The 26,177-nt window shown below is 55.0% G+C and overlaps 7 protein-coding genes across 7 annotated transcripts; 4 read left to right on the top strand and 3 right to left on the bottom strand.

Annotated features, from left to right (window-relative positions):
- Positions 1–730: 730 nt before the first annotated feature.
- On the bottom strand, positions 731–1,483 carry LTHEOB_5758 (uncharacterized protein; the record flags this gene model as incomplete). Its single annotated transcript, XM_035514938.1, has 1 exon — positions 731–1,483. The coding sequence occupies one exon, from the start codon at positions 1,481–1,483 to the stop codon at positions 731–733; it is 753 nt and encodes a 250-aa protein (XP_035373450.1).
- A 2,786-nt stretch (positions 1,484–4,269) lies between these two features.
- LTHEOB_5757 (Carbohydrate binding protein) lies at positions 4,270–4,767 on the top strand (the record flags this gene model as incomplete). Its single annotated transcript, XM_035514937.1, has 1 exon — positions 4,270–4,767. The coding sequence occupies one exon, from the start codon at positions 4,270–4,272 to the stop codon at positions 4,765–4,767; it is 498 nt and encodes a 165-aa protein (XP_035373449.1).
- A 4,220-nt stretch (positions 4,768–8,987) lies between these two features.
- LTHEOB_5756 (Homoserine o-acetyltransferase) lies at positions 8,988–10,629 on the bottom strand (the record flags this gene model as incomplete). Its single annotated transcript, XM_035514936.1, has 2 exons — positions 8,988–9,730; positions 9,780–10,629. The coding sequence occupies 2 exons, from the start codon at positions 10,627–10,629 to the stop codon at positions 8,988–8,990; spliced, it is 1,593 nt and encodes a 530-aa protein (XP_035373448.1).
- A 4,216-nt stretch (positions 10,630–14,845) lies between these two features.
- Positions 14,846–15,688, top strand: LTHEOB_5755 (uncharacterized protein; the record flags this gene model as incomplete). Its single annotated transcript, XM_035514935.1, has 3 exons — positions 14,846–15,226; positions 15,277–15,523; positions 15,639–15,688. 3 exons carry the CDS (start codon positions 14,846–14,848, stop codon positions 15,686–15,688), a joined length of 678 nt encoding a protein of 225 aa, XP_035373447.1.
- A 2,532-nt stretch (positions 15,689–18,220) lies between these two features.
- LTHEOB_5754 (Homeobox domain-containing protein) lies at positions 18,221–19,313 on the bottom strand (the record flags this gene model as incomplete). Its single annotated transcript, XM_035514934.1, has 2 exons — positions 18,221–18,872; positions 18,925–19,313. The coding sequence occupies 2 exons, from the start codon at positions 19,311–19,313 to the stop codon at positions 18,221–18,223; spliced, it is 1,041 nt and encodes a 346-aa protein (XP_035373446.1).
- Positions 19,314–20,103: 790 nt separating this feature from the next.
- Positions 20,104–21,228, top strand: LTHEOB_5753 (Mitochondrial 54s ribosomal protein; the record flags this gene model as incomplete). The annotated part of the gene is made up of 3 exons (XM_035514933.1): positions 20,104–20,149; positions 20,206–20,876; positions 20,926–21,228. The coding sequence occupies 3 exons, from the start codon at positions 20,104–20,106 to the stop codon at positions 21,226–21,228; spliced, it is 1,020 nt and encodes a 339-aa protein (XP_035373445.1).
- Positions 21,229–21,919: 691 nt separating this feature from the next.
- Positions 21,920–26,142, top strand: LTHEOB_5752 (Phospholipid-transporting ATPase; the record flags this gene model as incomplete). Its single annotated transcript, XM_035514932.1, has 4 exons — positions 21,920–24,840; positions 24,892–25,782; positions 25,835–25,915; positions 25,971–26,142. The coding sequence occupies 4 exons, from the start codon at positions 21,920–21,922 to the stop codon at positions 26,140–26,142; spliced, it is 4,065 nt and encodes a 1,354-aa protein (XP_035373444.1).
- Positions 26,143–26,177: the final 35 nt, after the last annotated feature.

The raw sequence follows: 26,177 nt of genomic DNA, 5'->3' as shown, positions 1-26,177 counted from the left end.
ACGGTACACCAAGTGAAGTAGCACAAAATGCATAAAAAGTTGTTTGAATAGCGAAAAGTAAGTAGCTGCCGCTAGCGCAACCAGCTCATGATAAATATACATTGAACAAAGTTCCGAATGGCCCGGTATTCACCAAATTATAAGTCGCCGCCTGATATCATACGCCCTAACAGGTATATGGCGGCGCTGATGATGATCCCAAAAGGAGAAAGACAACCCGAAATTACATTTTGCGTCATATTAACAACCCGAGACCTGCAATCTTTATGCCGCGGATTTCCAAAAACCGCAACTTGGAGAATTTTACTGCCAAACGAAATGAACCCCAAAAAAAAAATTCAAGAAGTCCAATAAGCGGCCTATGCGCCATGTTGTGCCTGATGATGCAGTGCCTTCAGAATGCATCGAGCACAACCCCAGGGGAATACAACTTTCCTTTTTGCGAAGCGAAATATTTGAAAAACAGAGATGACTCCAGATTGAAAAAGACGGATGTCAATCGCTCTTCGGGATATCTGCTAATGCAATAAACCAGGAAAAATCGGAAGGAGTAGAAAGTGAATAAAGGCAAAGAAATTTTTACGGGAAATTTTTGCGGCACTGCCGATGGTTCCGGACCCTTTGTACAGACGGGCAAGCAGGGCGGATTGGTGTTACAGGTGACCAGAGCCGCGGGAGAAAGGAATTATTCGTATAGAGGCGGTGGAGACGGTGTTGGCGGCGACGATCGTTAGAAAATCTCCAGACCTTCAAACTCCACGAGCAAATTCCGCTGCGTCACACGCGGACCACCGTGTCGGCGCTCGTAATGCGTTGCACCAAGGTTGGCGGGTCGGGACGCATACACACCCACGCGCACAGCCTTGTCCTCGACGCCCCAGAAAAACCACGTCACTTCGCGTAGTTTCTTCCACCCGCTGACGTCGTCCTCGTACCACACCCACAAGGCGTATCCGATGCGCTCCATCTTCACGCGCAGGTCCGACCGGCGGCCGCGGTGCGAGGGCAGGGAGGTGAGGGCCCAGTCGGCGCCGTCGGAAGTGGCGCACACCGAGGTGGCATGGCACTCATTGTTGCTGAATTCCAGGCCGACCTTGACCCATTTCGAGGCTGGCGCGGGCGGCGTGTAGGCGGGCGGAGGGGCGTCTTGCTGCTGGGGCTGAGCGGGCGGCTGTGGCTGGGCGGCGGGCGCGGTTGTTGCTGCTGGTGAACCGCCAATACGGCCCGGGGGCGCGCCTGCGAATATCACTAAGCCGGCCTGATCCCACTCGAGCTCCCAGTCGGCGGACACGGTGACCTCGGCGGCCACGAAGGGGTTGCGCAGAGCGGTGTAGAGAATGGGGGCGGTCGAGGTATCACTGCTGGGCGGCTTGCGCCAGAGGTCGGTGTTTGGGGGCGCCGACAGCGAGAAGGAGCCCATCCATTCCGGCACGGCAGAGCTCGAGACGTTCAGCGCGGTAAACGAGGAGCTGTCGGGCGGCATTGCCTCTGGTGAGCCCGGGGAATTCAGAGGTGTACCGCAGATCCTCGCCGGCTCGTCTCGCCGGGCTTTCGCAGGTGTTTATTTGCTTTCCGACCCCGCCTTGCCGTTCGCAGAAGCGCGCCTTGGAAGAGGAAGCTTGTGGGACGTCAGATAAGCCCTCATTCGCCGTGGGCGGGATAAGCTGACGCGCGATTCGATCCGGAGCGGCGGCGGGAAGGGCGAGGCGCGCGGGCGTATAGCGTGGGCGTAGGGCGCGGGTCAGATGGGCAATTGCGAGTGGATCAGGATCGCAGTCGGCCTATATGGGGTGTTTCGTAGGGAATGCCCTGGCAGAACGTGTCAATGCGCGCGCGCGCTTCCCTAGTGCTGACAGGCCGTCTGGGCTGGGGAAAGGGTGTGTATAAGCTTACCGGGTGCCGCTGCTAGCTGGGGGACAGGGCGCGCTGGCTGAGACAGGCGAGCTTGGGGAGGCCTGGGCGGAAATGATATAAATACTCGGCGTCGCATGCGCCTCTCAGGCGGGACGGACGCTTTCGAGCTGAGCACTAAGCGCGGCGGCGGCGCTATGGCCTGGAGCGGCAGAGCTGCGCATCGGGACGCGGGCCAGGTCGATGCGGATGCGGCGCGCGCGGGCGATCCAGGGCGTCCGGAGGCTGCTCGCGGGCGTGCGTGCGTGCGTGCTGCTGCTGCTCTCTGCTGCAAGAGTTTGTCTGACGAGAGGAGGAGTGCGCAGCTACGTGGCAGCGGGCGTGACAAGCAAGCTCGTGGCCAGCGAGCCGGCCGGATCAGCGCCGTCGTGCTTGTGCGCCGGGGCTCGTCGTGAAGCTGGGCTGCGACGCGTTGGCTGCTGGGTGTGTTGTAATCGTCGTACCGCGCAGGGATGCGCAAGCGGGCGCCCTGCGATGTTCTGCAGCGCTTGCAAGGGGCCGCGATGAGATTGCCCGCGCCTGCAGCCATTGGACGTCCACCGCGCACCGCGCCACGTGATGGCCCACCAGTCCAGACGTCCTCCAGTCCCGATGCCAGCGCTCGCGGCCTCGCCGCCGTCGGCATCAGCGCCGCCCGCCGCTTCTGCTGAATGCTCGCGGCGGCCTCACCGATCGCTCAGCTCTAGGCAGCCTCCCGCCAGCAGAGTCGCACCGCTCACCGCCGCCCTCAGTCTTCACGCGGCCTCGGGTTGTGTGGCCCTCGTGCGCCGCCCCGTCTCGTCAGGCGCGTACCGGTCACGGGCGGCGTTTGTTGGCACCTCCACACGTTGGCCCTCGTCAGCCGTACCCTCAGACGGGAATGTGCTGGAGGGGCCGTCAGACCTCAAACTCTCCTCCAACAAATCTCATCTCACAGCTGCAGCCGAGCAATCTCGATCGGCGGAGGTACGCGGCCCAGCAGCACTGACATCCGCAGCCGGCCAGACCCCCAAAGACAGCAGTTGCGGCACCCAGCAAACGGGTGCGTGCTTGGAAACGTGCCCGCGCGAAGGTACCCAAGTATCTCGAACTACCCCGCAGCAATCACCGTGATGACGCATTTTCGACAAATTTAGCTTTCGTTTGTGAGCACCGGTGCTGTCCAGATACGACACGTGCTGCGAGAACGGGCCGACGAGGTCACGATGCTGCTCGGCCTCGCAGGCTGTGTCGAGAGCAATGCAAAGAGAGCCGCAGAGCGCTCGAAAGGGCACGCCACCGGTCAAGAGGGAAAAAAATTATTAAAGTGTAGCTGAAGGCTGGGGGCGGCAATGCAGCGCTAGGCCCGGACAGGCATGTTAGAGATCGGAGGCTAGGCGCGCCGCAACCTTTTCAGCCTTAAAGAGCCTCACAGCCTTGCCTGCTCCCCTATTGCAGCTGCAGACCAGGCTGTGAGAAGACGCCGCAGCCGAGAGCCGCCCCCATGGCGCGAGCACACGCATAGCCGCACCTGCAGTGTGCGACGGCCGCAGGCCGCGGAGCGCAGGACGCGAAATATGCCACACAGCACAGCCACCGGTCGGGTCGGGGAGCCAGCAACGGTGGGGTCCTAAATATAGCGACGCGACTGGCCGATCAGCCCCCCTCCGCGCCCGCCGACCCACTCTTCCGAACGACTCCCGCTGCGCACACCTCGCACCGAGCTGGTGGACGCGTCAACGATGCGCCTGCTCGCCACGTGAAGAGGCGTCGCCCGGTGGCCATCGACGTCATCGCTGCCTGCCCTCCACATGTCAGGCACGCTCGTCCTGCGTTCCCTGCATTTGCATGCAGACAAGGCCGCCCGCCCAGCACCCACAGCCTCAGCGGCGAACAAGGAAGCTGCGCGATCCTGATTGGGCGTAGCGGACTATCGGTAAGGCGATCCGGACAGCTGTTAGCCACGCCAGAACCACGAAAACTGGGGATCGCAGGGACCTAGCGAGGGCTGTCAAGAAACTTTGGGAAAGCGCCCTGGCTACCTCTGTTCGCCTTGCAGGAATAGGAAACTCTGCACGGCTGGTCGACCAATAAGCCTACATGACAGGTTCTGGACCCAGCAGCCTTCGGCCGACGGCGCACCTGCTGTGTGGTTGATGACGACGAATTTGGGGGCAATGCTCTTGGGTCCCGCACAATGCTGCTTTTCTGACCTCAGGCTACGAAGGGGCTGGTATATAGGCAGCTGAAGACTGGCCTCTCAACCGGCCAGCATTCACTCAGCTTCGCCTTCATCTTCATCACCATAATCACTATCAGAACCCAAACCAGTCGTTTCTGATATCAAACCCTCATCTAAACCTCATCTCAAACCAACCGAAAAGGACCAATAAAACCAACATGATGCAATTCCTCACTGTCGCCGCCCTCTTCACCACCGCCGCCTTCGCCTCTCCCATCGCACAGGCTCCCAACACCCCACCTGCCGGCACTCCCGTCTACACTCCGGCCAGCACCCCGATCTACTACCCCCTCAACACTCCGGTCAACACGCCAGTCGCCACTCCCGGCAGCGGCAGCGGCCCCGGCTTCATCGGCGGCGGCTACAACAGCCTCCCCGTCTGCGGCCCGCACGCCTACGACCCGCGCGCCTTCCACTGCTACGACAGCAGCGTCGGCTACGGCGGCCAGACGTACACCAACATCCTGTGCCCGCTGCAGAACGGCGAGCCGCTGGCCGCCTGCGGCCCGAGCTGCTACGACCCGGAGATCTTCACCTGCGGCGCCGACGGCATCCTGTCTGTCGCCGGCCAGTACGCCACCCCCGCCGCCGCTACCCCGATGACTCCGGCCGGCGTCTTCCCTCCGGCCGGCGCGACGCCGACGGGGGGCCTCTAAGCGGGATCGTCCGGAATGACGATCAGCTCAAGCATGTGTGAGCGAGAGAGACAGAGCATAGCTACTGCGTATTAAAAGCTGTGAAGAGGTGACACGGCAATGCACGTTCGTCTTGGGCATTTCTTTTGGGGTTTCATGGCGTAGGATGCTGGGCGCTTCTTGGGTGGTCTTATGAGCATTTAACGTTCCTTCTACGCTTAGAGTGGCTGCAACGTTGATGAATGAGGGGGGTGATGGTCGATCAGTTGACCGTTCCGTGTGAACCGTGTCAAACACGTCACACGTCGCCATGAGTCGACCACGTCGTTGATGTGCAAAAGAACATCGAGGATGCAACAAGGAAATGATTAATGGACATCATGTTTTAAGTACATAAAGGGAGATCATGGGTAGACTAAACGAAAAGCCCCCTCTAATGTTAATATTTCTCATCTTAAAAAAAAAAGATTCATTTGTCTCAAAAAAATAAATGTGTGATTCGAGATGAAACAGAAAAACAAAGGCTTTGGTAGGTATTGGAATACAAAGCAGTATGAAGGTGACATCTTGGTCACATCTTTGGTGGAAGAAGAAAAACTGCATAAGGACATCCAGCGTCTCCATTGGTTGGGGCAGTAAGACATTGAGCAGCGATGATCTTGGAAACTAGTAAGAAGGAACGGTTGGATGACAAATTGAATCCGATCAGACGGATCGCTTCGTGCATGAAGGGACAGTGTTGGTTGGTGCTGCATGTTGAAAAGTTTTTCTCTAAAATTAGAAGGTCTGAGGAGCACCAGAAGGATGTATTTGTTGGTAGATACTGCTAGACCAAAGAAGAAATGTCAGGGTCTGTTTCGGAGAATGGCTGCGAAGTGAGGGCTGATGGCGTCTGGCGGTGGCGGGAGACATTGGCAGTAACCAGTTGCCAGTGAAAAGCAAGGCCAGGCCAGGCCATGCCTCATGAATCAAATTGGAGTGTAACGCCTCATTCATACGTGAAAATTTTGATCGGGGATGTGGTGTCCATGGAACGCGAAAAGAAACGGGAGCGCAAATGGACGAGCTGAAACCGAGAAACGCTGGGACAAAATTCCCGGTCGACCCACGGCGCATAAGCATTATTGGAGGTTGGGCTGACCCCGTCGACATCCCTTGCATGACAAGGACCATCTAGCGTCTTGCAAGTGTGGTTCATGCTGATGGTGGCTGGTGTAAGATCCGGGACCAAAAGGCTCCCGCCGGAGAAAAACCTAGGATCGGCAATTTGATGTGCAGGTGATAAAATCGGATTGCACTTCCAACGGACATAGCTCTGTAAGTAACCAGAATAGGGAAGAAAAAGAAAAAGGGTCCGTTTCATAGAAGAACGTTGGCGGAAGCTTCCCATGCAAAGCTGCTTAGGTGTAATTGGCGATGTTCGAATAGCGCCGTATGTCGGTCAATCGGCGTGAGGCGCACCGAATGCACCCCAATAGCCTGCTGAATGGTGATATGCTGGCGGCAGAGGTGGCCAGGGAAAATGCGGACGGTAGTATCTCTTGAGTGGCGGAGACGGGCTGTGCGAAACCATCGGAGTGGTGGCTTCACGGAAAGTGGTGCAGACTGAGGTGTCTTCCATCGCGGCTATCGAGGTGGGCTGCTTCTTTGAGTTATCAGCGCCGCCGTTTAGTCACCTATGATGCCGATAAGGGGTATCTGGTATTTGAGGTGGCTCAGAGGAGTAGTATGTAGTGTTGAAGCAGCCAGAGGTATCGCGTACCGACGATGACATTGCGGCCTCGTGTGGCGCAATGCTTTCGTTGTAGAACGTGTTGTTGTAGCACGAATCAATGCACTGATGTTGCGAAGGTGATGGTTCGTGGAAAAGCGAGTTGGGCCCATCGTTGACGTTGGCAAAAAGGCTTCCAGACTCCGAGAGGCGTGGAGAGTAGCCCGAATCTCGCCTCCCAAGCGGATCCACGGTAGGATATCCGTTGCCGGCTAATTCCTTTTGCTGTGATGCTGAATGAGCAACGCCGTATCGCAACAAAGCGCAGCAGACGACGTTGTATAGCTGGTGCAGGTGTGGATTTACTTCACTGTAGGCCCCACCCTCTTCGATCCGCCGCATTCGGGATTCGAGTGCTTTGATCCGTGAATCTGGTTTGCCGAGCCAGACATGTATCCAGTGGAAGATGATGCCACTGCCCACAATGCAGTAGAACGCCATACTCATGTACTCCTGCAAGTTGAAGTCCTGCACGATCAACCCCATGACGCTCGGGCCACTGCTGCGCTTGGAATGATGCGGAGCTTCTGGGATTGGTGCCACAGTGACTGGACTTTTGTGTACTGTCTGGTAGAAATAAGAGTGAGGATATGCGCTCCTGGGGTCTTGAAATTAGAGACTTCGTGTTCAGGAGGGCAGCAGCTTTTAGGTTTCGACACACCTCCGCATTAAATCGGCTGATGCCTACCCGTGATGATTCCACCATGGGTCACGGCAATCGTAATCCGAGCTACGGTTGCCCTTTGAAACCGGTCCTGGTAATATCTCTTAACGAATTCCAGTCTCGCGTCAGATAGCTTTGATCCATTCTTCCGTCGATCGCTTGAGGTACAGCAAGGTAAATTTTGAAAAATCTATTGGTTCGTAGCCGCGATTGAGGGACCCGATTGAAGCGTAGGGTTACGTTCGTAGGTCGTCATGGCTCTCCAGGGGGCATTCCCAGCTCGTCGCCAACGACTAGAGGTAGCATCTGTCTCGGCCAAGCGAGGTCTGTGTGAAGCTCAATGCGATGGTGTGCTTGGCCAGACAAAAATCTTCATCCCTTTCTTGGATAGCATCGGGGTATTGGAGAAGCGAGGTTAAACACTAAACCGGTAGAGGCAACTCTCTGCTCATAAGTATGACTAAGAGAAGACTTGTGAACAGGCAAATGGTGGGCCGGAAGGTAGTAACTACCACGATCTGAAACACACGTTGACGCAGGAGGGTGATATATCCGTGGGTATTAACGGAGAAACTGAGTTGCATATTGGCGGATCGAAACGTACCGTCGCTGCTGGATCTAAAAAGCAAAGGAAGTTAGTCCTGAGCCTCGTATGATCTTAGACTTACCTGTGATTCGTCATCACGACACCATTTTTGTCTGCGGAGCATTCCCGTATCTTGGCGATGCGAGTCCCGAGGTCTATGAGAATGAGCGCTAGCTCATACGGTTGGAAACGGAAGTGTGGTTTGAGCTTCAGAGTCACAGCTTGAATCTCTAGGCGGCAGCTGAGATCGACCGATGGTGACGAGGCCATGGAGAAAGGCCGGGTGTGACCAAAAGTTTCTGGTTCAGGGTTACGAAAGATACGTCGTGCTTGACCTCGATACTCGGGGAGCCAGCCCTTTGTAGCATGAGCATATCTAGAAAGGTGATAAGCCATCTTCCTGTCGCTGTTTTTGAGTCATATCTTTGCTCGGATCATGATGAGAGGTGCAAAGGAGTAAAAATAGCGGGGTCCGCGGATGGATGCCGAGATATCCTTTGCTCGTCGAGTTGGGGTGCGGGTCGGGACGCTTGATGACTGTCAATCTAGTGAGAACAGTAGTCCGCGACCCACCAAGCAGACTAGGCGTGGCGTAGGCAGCAGAGGAATGCGAAAGGGTCCAGCGCCGCGGGTCATGGCCCGAATTCTAGGGGCCTGATGCACATTCCGCCATGATTCTTGTGCAACACGCTGGAGGAATTTTCTATGACGCGTTAGCATATCGACGGGAACGAATTCTGCTGTTGAAAAGTCTTGGTCAACGAAGATTTCTCTTGGTTCTGAAGGAGATAGCGGTCGGTCGGAGGGCCGGCTTTGCGAACGGCATCATACGAAATTAGCGCCGTTCCCCCTCTTCCAGTATCTTTAGAGCCATAACGGTGGCTTTGCGTCACCGGGTTGGCTTGACTGCGTGGCCGAGGTTGCATATGCTTGACGGCTACTGAAGGCGAGGGGTTCAGCCAGCAACGAGAAAGATCGTGGTCCATGTGGAAGCAACGAGCAGGATGTGGAAGAAGCAGGTTAGATTGAAGAAGAGAGAACCGAGATCCTTTTTTATACTGAAGTGACAACTGGCAAGCATGCGCAGGCCAGCCATCCCTCTGACCATTCCAAACCCTGAGAACCCCAGCCAAAAACTCCACCCATGCACGCTCATTCAAAACGTAAGGCAACCACCGTTCCTCCGTCCGTCAAGGCAATAGCACCAAAGCATTTGCCGCTCAACCCAAGAAATCTTTCACCGCCCCTCCAACGTGTTCCAGATCCAGAAGGAATGTGTCGTGACCGAACATACTCTTTTCTTCTCCCAGTTCGACATGCGTGACATTTCTATTGCCGGTGCGGCGCAGAGTCTCGGCGATTTCTCTTTGTTGCCAGGCGGGGAAGAGAATATCGCTTGCCACACCAAGAACCAAGGTGGGTATGTTCGCCAAGGGCTTCAGGCCAGCTACCAGATCTGCGGGGGGTTCCTGCGGGCCAGTTGCCTGGGAAGCATTGGAGGCCTGAGATGCCGGGGCACCATTGGACTGCTCCTGTTCCTCATAGGGCTTCTCTGGGAGGGTTAAGTTGCAAGAATCGGCAGTTGCCGCGGCTTGAACCTTGTTTCCGGCGGCGAATGCTGCGAGCTTGCCTTCATTCTGAGCCCTCAACGCGTTGATGCGAACACGGTGTTCTAATCCCAGATCGAACAGATCCATTGCCTTGGACACGTAGAGCATACTGTTGGCGTCGTACTGCAGGCACCACTTTTCTCCGGCGTGATCCAGATAGGTTTCGATTAGGAAATCAGCACAGAGCGCAGGCGGCTTGGAGGCGTCAGCCCTTCTCCTTCCAAAGCGTTGCTCCCACTCAGGTCCACTGCGGTATGTGACTGTAGCAATCTCGCGGGCGAGCTTCATGCCGGAGTGAGGCGGGATAGCGTCGTAATAGAAACCGCGGTTCCAGTTCGGGTCCATCATGAGCACTGAAGTTGGTCAGCACGAGCTGGGCAGAAAATACCTTGGACGACGTACCTTGTCTCTGAGTGTGTCGCATGGCAATGCTGTAAGGGTGGCTACGAGCACAGCCGCTGATAGAAACAATTCGGCCCACGCGTTCGGGGAAGAGCACGCCGGCAGCCAGACTCAACATACCACCCATACTGGAACCGACGCTGGCGTATAGCTTGTCGATTCCGAGGTGGTCAAGCAGCCTGAACTGAGCGCGCTCCATGTCTTCCATTGTCAGGATGGGGAACCTCGTTGCGTAGCGCTGGCCGTTTGCCGGGTCGATCGAAGAGGGGCCAGTCGAACCGTAGCAGCCGCCAATGACGTTGGTACATATGACAAAGTACTTGTCAGTATCCAGAGGCTTCCCGGGGCCTATGAACTTCTCCCACCAGCCTGGCTGAGGGTTGGCCTCGGTGCTGTGAGCATGACTGGATGCTGACAGGCCGGTGTGCAACAGAACAGCATTGCTCTTGTCGGCATTGAGATTTCCCCAGGTCTCGTAAGCTATGTTGAACTCGGGCAAGATTCCGCCCCAGTCGAGCAGCATGGGCTCCTTGCAGACGAAGTTCTCATGGTTGCCGGTGGTGTACGAGGGCTCGGGACCCAGCAGGGAGCGTTTCTGCAGGGTTGCGGAGCGATTTTCGAGGGCGTCAAGGCATGGAAAGGCGAGCGCAGGATTCGTGGAGTCAGCGATCTCGACATCAGGTTTCACGGCGTGGGCGGCTTGGACGTTGCGGCGCGGCTGGTTGTGAAGGTTTCGTGAAGCTTGCCATGCGTGACGCGATGCGCCGGATTGCGCGGGCCGTGATTGGGCGAAGCGGAGCAGCTGCTGGCTGACTCCCGTGCGTCCGACGACTTTTCTCGCGATCGACATTGCAAAAAATACGCAAAGAAGAAGAAGACGGCAGCCTCGCAGATATCGTCAGATGCGCGCACAAAATGTCCGCCCGCCCCAGCACTGACGCCATGCTCCGGTGTTCGGCCGCCTTTGTAATCGCCTCCGCGCTGCGACTGGCCTACCCGAATGGCATCATTTCACGTGACTCAATAAGTCCTGGCCGCTGATTACCAAACACTTGTTGCTGTACACATCATTTGATCTCTAACCGTTTCACTTCTCTAATGCTCATTACCACCCGGTGTGTGCGCTCGCAAGGCCTCACTGAAGCATTATCCGACTTGGAAAATGAAATACACACGCGGTCCCGTGTCATGCTGGAGTATTCCTCATGAGACTTGAGTTGCGAGACGTTCTTTAAGCTATGTCAAACAAAAAGTATCTGCCACATACTCTTTCTAGGAGATCAATCTGAAACCCACTTCTTTTCCTGATCATTATCCGGCTCCTGCGGACGACGCGTAGGAGGTGGCGATTTACTGGATTTCTGCTCCTCCCAACGGTAAGCTGGGTATTGGTGGTAGGAAACGGAAGACCTTCTTCTGGGTCTCCGATCACCACCACCTCGCGCTTCGCGAATAACTCTCTGTTCCCCCTCCATAGGTGGCAAGCGTCTATTTTCAAGTCTTAGGCTCCCTATGCCGAGATGGGGGTTGTAGAAGTCATTGGGCTGCGGAGCGTATGAGTTAACGCCGTCGTACGCAAAGGCACCGTAATTGCCTTCAAGCATACGCTCACGCTGCTCTCGATCGCGGCGCGCGGCTATACGAGCCTCAGCACGCAGAATGTCGGCCTCCGCGTCAGCAATCTGAGAAGTAAGTATAGCATCAGCTCCTTGGTACTGTCGGGACATCTGTTCTCGCTCAAAAGACAGTAAGCGATTACGTTCAACCGCCTCGTAACTATTATCAGTCGTAATACTAGCGCTTGTTGTCGAGCTAGACGTTCTGTAGGAAGATGTCGAGCCAGACGTCCTATAGGAAGACGTCGAGCCAGACGTTCTATAGGAAGATGAGGAGTCTAAACGAACGCGAGGAGTACGGTAACGAAGAAAAGAACAATCAGCTAGGGTAGCAGCATCGACTGAAGGGTCGTGGCGCGTTTCTTGCTGGCGGTTGCGGTATTCCTGCTCGAGGCGGCGACGTCCTTCCTCAAGGCGGGCCTCCCAGTCGTCGGCTGGGCGACTTTGCTCGTTCATTTTACGGCCCTCCTCGCGGCGTTCCTGTCGGTCTCGGTGGTACTGCGCCCAGAACTCGTCTGCTTGTCGCTCGCGGCGTAACTGCTCACGTCCCGTAGCCCGCTCACGTTCGATGCGAGCTTGGAGTTCGTCTACTGTCTCTTGTTGGGAGTTCCCAGCATTAACACGAAGATTATTTAGAGACGCAGATAGTTTTTCAGCAAACTCGCGGTCGCTTGCGCTTTGAGCAGCTCTCTGGTTAGGATTTTGAGGTCTATTATTTGGTGGACGCGAGGCAGCAGCAGTAGGCCGATAGCTGGAACTGGTGGAAGGCTGCCTGACGATTGGTGGAGGCCTTCGAGACCGCCGACGAAAAGGTTCGTCAGAGGAAAGTGCATCCGGAAAGTCTGGAGGCGCTGGAGCACGTGGCCGCTCTGGTGGTTCTATCAGAGGGTCATGGTTTGTTGGGGGAGCGGGCGAACTTGAGCTTCTAGCGCGGGGCGGCGGTTTTGTATCGGAGCTGCCGTAATTTCCTTTTGCATTGGTTCTTGACCTCTGTTTGTTCCCGTCATTCCCCGTCGTCGAGCCAATGTCGAAGGGACCGAGTTCGCCGGTGGTTGGTGTAAAGATGGTACTCTCCATGTTTGTGGAAGCCTGAGGGTTTGTTGAAGTCATGGAACCCGCCCCTAGAGTTGAAGAAACAGGCTGTACGTCAGACCCGGATTCCTCTCCTTCATATTCCTCATCTTCATACCCTCCATCTCGAAGGTTCTGATAGTCATCATTGGCACTGAAACCCTTGCTCTTCCTAGCGAAATTGGCCTTTGCATCGTCAGCCTTGTTGGGAGAAGCTCGCGCAGGTGACTTGGCTGCGGATGCAGCTGGCTTGATAGCTTGAAGTAGCTTGAACGGATTGTTGCCGGACATATCATGTTTCGATTTCTCGTCCATGTTGCTGAAGCCGCCGAAGCTGTTCTCGCCGGTCACTATGCCATTGTCATCGAACAGGAGGCCACACTGTGCACACTCTCTATCCTCGAGCTCCCACGAACAGCGCGGACAGCGGTCAACACCGTCTTCTTCATCACGGATGACGCGCAATCCTGCCTCCTTGGCTTGGAATTTTACGATTGTTTCCGGTCTGTCGTCTTCGAGAGACAGCACAGACGAAGAGACCGAATCTTCGCCCTTGATACTCTCATTTACCTCAAAAGAGCATGTCTCTCCTGTTGCATTTTCCTCAGGCTCATAACCTGCGAATGGAATGGCGAAAAGTGCCAGGTCTTCCTGATGATGTCCGAGGTGGCGTTTGAGTTTCTGAAGAGATATATCATTTTCGCCACACATACTGCAACTGACTAAGCTCCGCTGGCTCACTGGCCTTGAACTTGCACTACTAAGCTTCGCCAAATCCTCAGGCGAGGCAGATTCCGGATGTGTTGCTCTTACATGGTCTTCGAATTGGGATGCAGTCTTGAAGTCACCCCAACAGCCATGCGCGCACTGCCAACGACACCGGTGCATCTCAAGTTCGTGGAGGAACCATTCGCGACGCCTTGAGAAGAGACGTTGTGGCGTGGTGCAATCCGGAAAGGTGCAGACGTACGGATGGATGTCTCGAAAGACATGTCGTCTAAACATTCATAAATATGGTGCAAAATTGCTACGTGATGGACGGATCTCTGATACTTACTTCCAAGACTCTCGATCGTGAATAGATATCATCATGAAGCATATGGGACACTCAAATGGGGTACCACCGGTGCCTTCCCGAGGAAAAGGCGGTATCTTTCGCATTTGTCCATCATCGACATTCGACCCCGCAAAGGACGTGTGAGATTCTTCTGAATCTGAGTATGGCTCTTTCTCAAAATCTTCTTGGCTCATCGACTTGATTGCCTCTGGCAACGATGTAGCGGTCATGCTCTCAGACGGCGCTTTGGGTTTTCCATCCAATCCCTGTGCCAGCTCCTCATGTCGCTCTTTCCGGGATCTGAGATATTGCCGTCTTCTAGATATTGCTTTCCCAAGGTTATTCGCAAGATCTGATGGCGCACGTGGGAACTTTTCGGAAACATGCTTTACGTCATACGTCGAAACGATGGCAACAATTTGAGACGAGTTGATATGTCGATCGTGCATAGCAGGGTTACGAACGGCCATAGAGAGACGCGAAAGGAGCGTTATGGTCTCATGGATACTGTTCTTGAGCTGTTCTTTCTCAGTTCCGCCAAACTCTTCATCGCCGAGTTCGCTTTCGGAAGATTCAGTATTGGAGTCAGAATCAAGCTCGAGCTTGTCCCACGGGAGGGATGCCCCGGAGATAATGTCGCTAGCTAAAATCGTAGTCAGTTTCGGACTTACCGCGGTTCAATCTGTACTTACTACGTCGTATATTTTCTTCGAGGTCATTTAACAACCCTTGGATCCTGGTTCGGATATGCGGCGCGTCTCTCAAACGGAAGTCCAGAGATATTCTTCCAGTACGATGGGCACCAATGTTTGCCGCCCATACCCTGAGTCGTCCTAGTTCATCCAGAAATCCATCCTCATCCATTTGTTTCGAGGAAGACTGAGACCCACTGGAGATGTGAGCATCTAGCTCGGCGAAAGACCGGAAACACCTTGCGACAAGAGTCGAGATTGGATCATCCCGAGACATGGAGGTCTCCTGGGTCATTTCTCATCCGTATAAGCGACCTTTTAGGACGCAGAAAGTATCCAAGTGAATGGAAAATTGAAATCTCTTGAAAAATTTCCAGGCTACAAGGGCGCAGCTTTTGAAATCTGACATCGTAAGCTGGAGCGTGAGGCTGAAGCTGTGAGGTTTCAAACCCCGCTCTCGTGTTACACGGGCGGAGAACTATAATTGGTCAGCCTATATTTGGAATATCATCCAGATTAACCGAGAAATCAAAGCTGAAAAGATGGTTCAGCCTCGTGAGTCTCCTTCTTAGAATCTTCATACTTCAACCGAATTACATTCCTCCATCCCGTTGGCTTCCTCCTGGCACGATGGCCGAAGCCGCAGGACTAGTTCTGGGCGGCATTCCAATCATGGTTACCGGGATCAAGATGCTTTTAGAAGGTGTTTCCGCAGGTAATCGCTACTTCAAGTACAAGCTACCCTTGCAAACACTGCACAACCAGCTCTCGAGCGAGCAGACAATTTACTTGAATATGTGCGAAGAACTGCTCAATGGTGTCGTGGATGATGTTCAGAAAGAAATTCTCCTCGAGAACCCCTACGGTGACGCTTGGAAAACGCCAGAGCTTGAGGGAAGTCTCAAAGCCAGGCTCTCAAGATCATATCCTGAATTCGAAGCCCGTGTGAGGAGTATGCAGGAGAGTATTGTAAAGCTCAAAGAGCTACTCAAGGTCGATGATCAAGGCAAGGTGAGATTTTTGTGCATCAAAACGGTGCGGAGAATACTGATTTCATGTAGATTAACATCAACGCGGGAAGCAAACTCGAGAAGGTCTACAAGAGACTGAAGCTCAGCATCAAACATTCAGAATACGAGAACTACGTCACCAAGATCAGACAGGACAATCTCGTTCTGATGACAATGCTCGGCCAAAATTTACGACTTGAGGCTTCACGAGCATCAAAGGTGAAGAAAACCCCGGACTTTTCCACCATTCAGCGATGCGCCAGCAGCGTATTTGTCATGCTCTGCTCTGGATTCTGTTGTAACTGCCGTGCATTACACGGCGTCAACCTACTTCTGGAGGCCAATTCTATTTCAAGACACGGCTATTGCGAGCAGGCAGACATGCCAACGTTTCATCTTGCCTTCTCCTACAGCTGCAAAAGCGGACCAAATGAGCAACGGCATCCATGGGATCTGGAAGTGACACAAGTGCGGATGAGCGAAGCAGCTAAACCCATTCCTCTGGGCCCGGGAAACAAAGGCGTTCGATTCCCACGCCAGCACAACATCGGCTGCTCAATACCACAATCGCTACATCAGGCAAGTCTCATCGCCAATCTATGCGATGAGCTTCGGAGAGGCCAAAAATGGGGCTTGGGGGCTTGCGTCGGATTCCTCAAGAGCCAGGAGACCTCCGAGAGACTTGAAGTTTTCGCACCAGCATCGCCTACTTTCCGCTCCAACGCGCAGGCCCTCAGCTCGCTTCATCAAATCCTTCGTGAGCCAACAAGCGGAAGCAGGCCGAGGTTCTCACGCCTGAAGCGGTTGCGCGTTGCAGTGGCTTTAGCATTCAACTTGCTTCAGCTTTACAGCACTCCGTGGCTCAGTGACGCTTGGGGAGGTGAGGATATCAGATTCCTCGATATTACGGATGCGGACCCGTACGAAAAGCCATTCATTGCCCGAAGAGTAACTTCCGAAGGCGAAGTGCAGCCACAGGGCACGAGCTTTGATGGGTTCATCCGCAACGGACCTTTGTTCCACTTGGGCATACTTCTCATTGAGCTGTGCTTTAATGAGCCTTTTGAGCGATTGCGAGAGAAGGTGCAAGGCCTGATTGGTGGGCACCAGACCAGGGTTTCTGACTACTTTGTTGCAGACCGATTGCTGAGCGATGTTAGCGACGAAGGCGGCATAACTTACGGGATTGCAGTGACTAGATGCATCCGGTGCAATTTTGACACCCCTTCACTCAGTCTGGAGAACGAATGTTTTCGAGAAGCAGTCTACAAAGGCGTAGTTTCCCTTCTGGAGGAGGATCTCTCGCACTCTCTTAAACTCCCTGGGTGACTTTCCATAAAAAGCAAGCTGCATGTAATGTAAGGAGCATGTTTCAGAAGACAGTGGCCCGTGCAATGAATGACAGTGTAGTTACTAAGGTTGTTAAGAAGCTTCCATTTCTGGCGCTCTCTACGATGAACTACTGTGGAATTTGTGAGTAGCAGACAGCGCAGTTTCACATTACACATAGCCCGTGGGTATAGGTATCGTGTAGGCGTAATCTGTGGCGGCCACAGGCTCAAACATAACCTTTGAGTTGTAGGATGGCGCAGAGCGGTAATCCGGTGGGGTTCGAGTGCTATTACACATGAGAGTATGAGCTTCACGGAATCTTGGGCTGATGACGGAGGTCTCTGGTAGTTGTCCCGCCACTTGTTCATGTGCAGAAGTGACGGGTAAAAAAGTGCCCACGCGGGTGGAGTTGGACGAAGTGGAGGTCGGGACGGGGCGGATGTGGCGTAATGAGCAGTGCAACACCTAGTAGACAACTTTGGCTGGTTCATGTGGTGCAGCAATTTTTAGTTCGCAGTAAATGAGCAACATTTTTGATGGGGTACGTTTGGAAGGAGCGGGAATTTTGGTAATCCGCTGTGAGGGCTTTGGTGGTTGAGAAGCATGTGTTCATACCGAAGTGGGTGGCATATTGCTCTCTGGGAAACTCTCTGACGAGAACCCGAAATGATCAATAGAATTCCTACACAGTACCTTGGCAGACTCAGCAAGTGATCTGTTTCCACCAAGCGCGCAGCTTTCTGGACCATGCCACAATCGCCAATCACAATGTCATACCCATTCTTCGAGTACCAAAGAAAACCCTCGACAGCGGAGAGAGTCCTCTACTCATATCCTTACTAATTACGAATGTTGATGATATAGATCGCAGTTTCTTTCCAATGTATGCCGAAGTGCACATCGCGGGAGCCGTACATCTGGAGATGACCGAGGGAGGAAAAGATCCTCAGAGTCGTTACTAATACTGTGCTGATTCTCGCCTTTTGAAGGCAATGTAGTTGCTTCGTGTGGATTTTCCGGGGCCGGTATTTGGATATTCAGACCAGATTATAACCTTTGCAGGTAAAATACCGAGCCGGTTGCACTCAAATCAGAGAGAAGCCAGTCCTGTCATCCATCATCTGATGGTTCTGACCCAAAATGATCATGCCGCGGATATTCCACTTCTGCAAGTAGGTCTCTACGACGGGGAATAAAGCATTCCGGCCCCTGAAGATGAACCCAAAGCCTGCCCTTGACGCGCAGAAGTAGGTACCGTTTGCTTCATAACTTGGAACGAAGTCCTTGGCTTGAACATCGGTGCGTTTCTGCCGGCCATGGCGGAATTAATGGCTACGTTGAGACCCAGCGGGCCGAATCCATATAAGGCTTTTGGCATCCAAATCGTTGAGCGGTGGCTTGAATGAAGACCCCAAGCTCGACCGTATGGGGCCGCATATTTGAGGAAGGATGGTGCTGGGAACATGACTTCTGTCTGCTGCGGATAAGCTATGCTGTCGACGATTGGACGAAGAATCGCCCGTAAGAGCCTTGATCAGTTGAGTCGATTGGCAAAAGTCCGGTAGGTTCGTGATGAGTCGTCTAATTCGGTGCGTTCGCATACGAGAGGTCAGGTGGTTTGCCAGCACCGCACTTGATTTAATTGCTCAGGACAAAACACTCCTCAGGTTGAAGCATTGCTCTCCTGGCAGATGCCCCGTTTGGTGATGAACCAGGTCTTGACTTTCCTCAATGGCAATGCCGTCTTCAGAGCAAGGGTTTCTAGCTCGGCGTCAGACGGATGCGGAGTCAAGGTGTAATGATATTCGAGGATAGCTTTTGCTGGGCGAGGGATCCTTTTCCTGTCGGAACGATGGTTGGACACGGCTTGCTCTACAACAGCAGCAGGCAGGGTGGTGGATCGATGCCTGTTTGTGAGGAGCACACCAGGCTCGGGCAGGACTCTGCCACTGTCTTGGCCTGTTGATACAGAAGCGCTTCTCTTGAAGGCGGAAGGATTCGGGAGCAGGAGAAGACCCCGCTTGATGCACTGTGATCGAAGGATCTCGTTTCGACGCTGGAGGCTGCCCAGTTGATCATCGAGTGATTGGCGGTGGTGGTCCCACAGTTGAAGATCAATGGACAGCGGTTGCTGGCCCAGCAAAGCTCGGGTTTTCTGCATAACTTGCATGCCCCTCATGTCGACGTCGAGATTGTTTATGCTCTCTTCCTTGTCATGCAGGTTGGCAAGGTTCTCGTAGTAGTCGGAGAGGAGCTCCTTGTCATCCTGGCAATCAGAATGACGTTTGCGCTCCGATCGACTGCCAAGACTCTTGCTGCAATCTGTCAGCGAATTCGCAACATGGGTTGACGCAACAAGCCCCTTACTCTGGCGAGGACGGAGTGCTGTCGGTGGAGAGGGCACAGTGGGTAGTGCTCTTCCAGGTGCCTATATTCGGCAGAGCATGCTGCTTGACAAAGCCGGGCTTGGAGGTGGACGAGGCTGGGCGCGACGCCATCGACTCAGGCGTCGGCGGGAGGGAAAGGGTGGTGGCCAGGGGCGTGATAAGTGGGGAAGAAGGCGCCTCCACCATTCTTGCGAATTTCGGCTCTGGCACAAAGCCGGCAGCGCTGTTCACACACTCGGCCGCTTCGGCCAGGAATTCCTCCAGGCTGCTGCGTGGAGCATCCGACGGCCGCGGCTCAAAGATGTTGGCGCCCAGAGCGCGGCTGTAGCTCTCTTGGTGTGGGTTCAAGAAGCGTGAGATCAGGTTCATGGTGCCGCACTCAGGTCGAGGAGCAGGATGAGGAGAAGAGCGGAAGGAGCATTGATCTTATGGAAGGTATGCCACGGCACCACTCGTGACGGGGCGGGCATAATTTTCAAGGCGCAGTTGATGTGCATCTGGCATGCGCTCAGACACGCCAAAAATAGCTTGGCGGCTCGTTGTCCCTGCAGGCAGCCACGGCTTGGAGTGGCCGGCTGCTGGTCTGCAAGCGAAGCGGTGCTTGTGACTCGTGTGCTGCACATGAGGCGAACTCGTGCCGCTCGCTGTTGTTGGCTGACGCGTGCCCTCGGCTTGCGCAATCCGGCTATCGACTGCCTTCGTGCTGCACGCCGCCCAGGGTCTACAGATCAGATCGTCGTCGACGGCGCAGAGAAAGCCGGGCTGCCGGAACTGTCTCCTCAGCGCCGTGCTGCTTTTCTCTGCTGCGCGCTTCGCGCCCCAAGCCGTCAGACCGAAACGCGCGCGCGCAGGCTTGTGAGCAGTTACTATCTAACAGTACGCCTTGGTGAGATTACGAAGGTACCGCTAGCGAAAAGACCGCTCAGCTCCGTCTGGGCACCGTGATAATGACCAATGTTTCATGGAGAGGAGACGTCACTGGTGATAAGGAATGATGCCGTGGAGAGAGAAGGACAGCGCATCGAACGAGTTTTGTTGCGCCCGCCAAGCCAACGTCACGTGCAGGGCCGCTCGGACGCGCTGCCTCTCCGCCGAACTTTTTGGACATGGCACCAGCTCCCGCCCATCGCAACGTCAGTCGTCGCGGCCGCTCGGTGATATGAACGCTGGCCAAAGGAGTGTGAGGCAATTGGCCTCCAAGTCCGGTATGTCCACCACCCGCGCAATTGGCTTCGCCTTGCTGATCCCGCCATCCCCCCAGCCAAGGACTCCATCTGCATCTCGTGCCGCGAGACCATCTCCCGGAGGCACTTCGCCAGCGCTGCCGCCGCCGTGCAGGAATCGCCCGCCAACCCATCCCCGGTCCCGCCCGTGTCTCAAGCTGCAGGTCCGCAGCAGGCATACCAGGTCCGCGCCGGAGTCGTTCTCTCGAGACCGCCCGTCATCACCCGCGACCTTCACCCATTCGAGAAAGCATTCTTCCTTTATCAACGCCGCCTCAATGAGCGCCAAGCCCACTCATTCACCAGATACTTCTACTACAAGAAGGGCAGCCCTGCCGAAGCCGAATGGAAGCGCAAGCAGAAGCAACGTCTGACGGCTGCCCGCGACATTGGCGTCTACCGCGGCCACGGGAAAGACGCTTGGAACGATGAACTGCTCGTGGGGGCTCAGGAGAGCGAGCCTGACCACCAAAGAGAGGCTCTTCTAAGAGATTCCGAGTCTACCGGCAAAGAGGATGCAGATGTAGGCGGTAAGAAGGCGGAGCCCGCCGAGCGGCCACTGTCGAGAGTGACCGAGGCGGACCAGAAGGGCGATCAGAAGAGTTTGAACAGAATGCTGCAGAGGACGCTGTACCTGCTCGTCAAGGACGGCAGCGGGCGATGGCAATTCCCGCAAGACCGTCTGATCGGTCGCGAGAGCCTCCACAGGGTAAGCTTGCTGGAGCCCGGACCAATCGTGCGTACTAACATGGTTGCAGGCCGCGGAGCGCGTCTTGGTTCAGAGCGGTGGCATCAATATGAACACCTGGGTGGTCGGCAACCACCCTGTGGGACACTACCAGTTCGACTTTCCAAAGACCATCACGAACGCGGACAAGGGCGTGGTGGAGCTGGGCGAGAAGGTGTTCTTCATGAAGGCTCGTATTATGGCGGGTCAGGCGAACCTGGCGGAGAACCAATACGGGCTGGCCGATTTCAAGTGGCTGGCAAAGGAGGAGATCGAGCCGGTCGTGACGCCGCGCTACTGGAGCGCGGTGCAGGACATGCTGACGGCGCGGTGAGGGTTCCATACTGGTGCTGTAGCTTCTGTAATATACGAGTCTTGCTGTGGAGTTTGGCATTGCGACGTTGCACTAGCCGCGCGCACAGCCGCGACCGCGGTCGCGATTGCCGTCCGAGCGCCGTCGCGGCTCTGTCTGGGACATAGCCATCAGAAGGCGAGCACTGGTGGGATGGTGGCCGCAGCGGACGCGCGGATACATATTTTTGTAGGACTCCTGTCGCGGCGCCCAGCGCTCAATCTCCCGATCGAGTTGGCGCGGCGCGTCACGGCGGATGCACTCAGGGTCTCAAGCACGCACGACTCCAGGGTACGACGACCGCCCTGCCGCCTTCTGCTCAACCGCCCGGAGAGCCGCCGGTCCACATATCGCTCGACTCGCCCAAGTTCCGCGCCGCAGCTTCTCCATAACCGCCCTCTGCAGCCCTGCGCCGCCAACACGACACACGAGAGACCGCTAGCCCGCGTCCGCGCAACGTTTGCCAAGTCGGAGGCTGTGCACGCTGTGGAAAGAACACTCGCCCTGCGATCCAGCCCCCTCAGCAACCCGCCCTGCGTGAGGAAATAGACTTTGCGCTTCACAGCAACGGCACTGTTGGGATGCGCCGTCTTTAGCTCCCCGCAAGCTTCGATCCCGCCGCGCGACACCTCTCCCAGCTCCAGGCTTACCCACAGCTTCCTTCACGCCCGGAATGGCAGGCAGGCCTCCTGGAGGTCCGGCCAACGCCCCCCATGGTGAAGAGAACCTTCTCCTCGACCTGAACGATGGCGCGCCCACCTACTCCTCCGGCCAGCGCCCGCCGACCACCGACGACCACCTGCTGCATAGGTACGACATCAACGACTCCGATCAGCCACAGTCGCGCCCCTCCGTGTCCTACGATGACTTCGTCGGCGGCGCCGGCGACGGCGGCAACCGCCCACCCCACATAGCCACCAGCCAGCCCGGCATGCGCGAATCGCTGCAGTCGCCCTACATGTCGACAGGCTCCAAGCGCATTTACTCCCAGTCCTCCGACCTGCAGAACTACCAACGCTATACCGACATCGACGACGAGGGCAGTTCCATGCAAGGCTCCTACGCAGCCGGAGGCCTGTACGACGATCGTGTCGATGAGCCGCCGGGCGCCACACGCGAACATGCGCGCAACCGCAATAGCATAATGAGTCTGGGCGGCGGGCTGGTGGGTCGCGCGAAGAACATGCTGGGAATGGAGCCGGAGTACTCTGAAATGGACGTCCCGCTCACTGAGGCTGGCGCACGCAATGCTCAGGCCAGCGCCGCTAGCAAGTCGCAACCGGCCGCTCACAAGAGGAAGCAATCCGGTTTCAAGTTCGGCTTCGGGAGCTCAAAACCGGACCCCTCAACTCTGGGCCCGCGTATCATCCACCTCAACAACCCCCCTGCCAATGCCGCAAACAAATACGTCGACAATCACGTGTCGACCGCCAAGTACAACGTAGCCACCTTCCTCCCGAAGTTCCTTTACGAACAATTCTCGAAATACGCCAACCTTTTCTTCTTGTTCACCGCTGTCCTGCAGCAAATCCCCAATATCTCGCCTACGAATCGATGGACCACCATTGTTCCGCTCGTCATTGTCTTGCTTGTCTCTGCGGTCAAGGAACAGATCGAAGACTTCCGCCGTAAAACCCAGGATAGCTCGTTGAATAACTCCAAGACGCGGATTCTGAAAGGATCGAGTTTCCAGGAGACAAAATGGATCAATGTTGCCATTGGAGACATCGTGCGTGTGGAATCAGAGGAACCTTTCCCCGCAGATTTGGTACTTCTGGCCAGTTCTGAACCCGAAGGTCTATGCTACATTGAGACCGCCAACCTTGACGGAGAGACAAACTTGAAGATCAAGCAGGCCATTCCAGAGACCGCTGATCTTGTCAGCCCAAGCGAATTGGGCAAATTAGGCGGCAGAGTGCGATCCGAACAGCCGAACAGCAGTTTGTATACCTACGAGGCCACCCTGACTATGCAGGCAGGCGGAGGCGAAAAGGAACTTCCTCTTGGTCCAGACCAGCTTCTCCTTCGTGGCGCCACCCTCCGGAACACCCCTTGGATTCATGGCATCGTCGTATTCACCGGTCACGAGACTAAGCTTATGCGGAACGCCACTGCCACGCCTATCAAGAAGACGAACGTCGAACGACTGGTCAACTACCAAATTCTGATGCTTGGCGCCATCCTCATCACACTCAGCATTGTCAGCTCCATCGGAGATGTCATCATTCGGGCAAAGGACAAGGAACATCTTGCTTACCTAGGTCTTGAGGAGACTGCGCTTGTTGGACAATTCTTCCTGGATCTGCTGACGTACTGGGTTCTGTACTCCAACTTGGTCCCTATCTCGCTTTTCGTTACGATTGAAATCGTCAAGTACTACCAAGCGTTCCTCATCGATTCAGATCTGGACATCTACCACGACATCACCGGGACTCCAGCGAACTGCAGAACATCGTCGCTTGTTGAAGAATTGGGACAGATCGAGTACATTTTCTCGGACAAGACGGGAACGCTCACTTGCAACATGATGGAGTTCCGTCAGTGCTCTATTGCAGGCATCCAATATGCAGATGAAGTCCCAGAAGACAGGAGAGCAACGACTCAGGATGGCGTAGAGGTTGGCATTCATGACTTCAAGAGGTTGAAGGAGAATCGGGCACACCACCAATCGCGCGAGATCATCGACAATTTCCTTACACTACTCTCCACGTGTCATACTGTCATCCCTGAGGTGAACGAGACGACGGGAAAGATCAAATATCAGGCTGCTTCGCCTGACGAGGGTGCTCTCGTTGAGGGCGCTGTTATGCTGGATTACAGATTCGTTGCCAGAAAGCCCAGATCCGTCATCATCACAGTTGACGGCGTGGAGAAGGAATATGAGCTTCTGTGTGTCTGCGAGTTCAACTCGACGCGTAAGAGAATGTCGACGCTCTTCAGGACTCCGGAGGGAAAGATCGTTTGCTATACCAAGGGTGCCGATACCGTCATTCTTGAGAGGCTTGCCAAGGAACACAACCCAATCGTTGAACCCACTCTTCAGCATCTTGAGGAATATGCTGCTGAAGGTCTCCGTACCCTTTGCCTGGCTATGCGCGAAGTCCCCGAGCAAGAGTACCAGGAGTGGAGGGTGATTTACGACACTGCTGCGACAACGGTTGGTGGTAACCGTGCGGATGAGCTGGACAAAGCCGCGGAGCTCATCGAGCACGACTTTATCCTCCTTGGAGCGACGGCTATCGAGGACAAGCTACAAGATGGAGTGCCAGACACGATCCACACTCTGCAAACCGCGGGCATCAAGATCTGGGTCCTTACTGGTGATCGGCAGGAAACAGCCATCAACATCGGCATGAGTTGTAAACTCATCAGTGAGGATATGACACTGCTGATCGTCAATGAGGAGAATGCGGAAGGCACGAGGGACAATCTCTCGAAGAAACTCAACGCTATCAAAGCGCAAGCAGACAGCCAAGCGGAATTGGAGACGCTTGCTCTGGTCATCGACGGCAAGTCTCTGACGTATGCCCTGGAAAGAGACATGGAGAAGCTGTTCCTGGATTTGGCCGTCATGTGCAAGGCCGTCATTTGCTGGTAGGTCGAAGTTTATCCCCACAGATGAACTCTAGCTAACGTAGTGTGCAGCCGTGTGTCGCCTCTTCAGAAAGCGCTTGTTGTGAAGCTCGTCAAGCGCCACCTGAAGGCCATCCTGCTGGCCATTGGAGATGGCGCAAACGACGTTTCTATGATCCAGGCTGCTCACGTCGGCGTCGGTATCAGCGGTATGGAAGGTCTCCAAGCCGCGCGAAGTGCCGATGTTGCCATTGGTCAATTCCGTTTCCTGCGCAAACTACTACTCGTTCATGGTGCCTGGAGCTACCAGCGAGTGAGCAAGGTTATTCTCTACTCCTTTTACAAGAATATCGCCCTCTTCATGACACAGTTCTGGTATTCTTTTCAAAATGCTTTCTCTGGCCAGGTCATTTACGAATCATGGACGCTCTCCTTCTATAACGTCTTCTTTACTGTAATGCCCCCCTTCGTCCTCGGTATCTTCGACCAGTTCGTCAGCGCACGACTGCTCGACCGCTACCCACAACTCTACCAGCTCAGCCAGAAGGGCGTCTTCTTCAAGATGCACTCATTCTGGGGCTGGGTCGCCAACGGTTTCTATCATTCTCTGATCTTATACTTTGTCTCACAAGCCATCTTCCTGTGGGACCTCCCGCAGGGTGACGGCAAGATTGCTGGTCATTGGGTATGGGGTCCTGCTCTGTACACGGCTGCGCTGGCGACAGTTCTTGGCAAGGCGGCGTTGATCACGAACATTTGGACGAAGTACACGGTAGTTGCCATTCCGGGCTCGATGATCCTCTGGATGATCTTCCTGCCGTTGTACGCGTACGTGGCGCCAATGACGGGTATTTCGGAGGAGTTTGAAGGCACGATACCCCGATTATTCCCCAGTCCGATATTCTGGCTCATGGGCTTGGTCCTGCCGGCGCTCTGTCTGCTGAGAGACTTTGCTTGGAAATAGTAAGTTTCAATACCCTGGTTAGATAAGGAGTGTCGCTAACACCCGATTTAGTGCAAAGCGCATGTACTATCCGCAAGCGTACCATCACATCCAGGAAATTCAAAAGTACAACATTCAGGATTACCGACCCAGGTTAGTAGCAACGCCACAATCCAGGTTGCGGCTGTGTGCTGACATTTACGCGTAGGATGGAGCAGTTCCAAAAGGCTATCCGCAAGGTGCGGCAAGTGCAGCGTATGCGCAAGCAACGCGGGTACGCCTTCTCTCAAACAGACGAGTCGCAGGCCAGAGTGCTGCAGGCATACGATACGACGCGCGAACGTGGCCGGTACGGCGAAATGGCAAGTTCGAGGCGTTAGTCGTGACTGTCATGATGACTCAAACCCACAAATGC

This window comes from Lasiodiplodia theobromae (genome assembly GCF_012971845.1).
Source record: "Lasiodiplodia theobromae strain AM2As chromosome Unknown scaffold_16, whole genome shotgun sequence".
Lineage (NCBI taxonomy): Eukaryota > Fungi > Ascomycota > Dothideomycetes > Botryosphaeriales > Botryosphaeriaceae > Lasiodiplodia > Lasiodiplodia theobromae.
The sequence above is the reverse complement of the archived record's forward strand: the minus strand, read 5'-3'. Positions and strand labels throughout refer to the sequence as shown.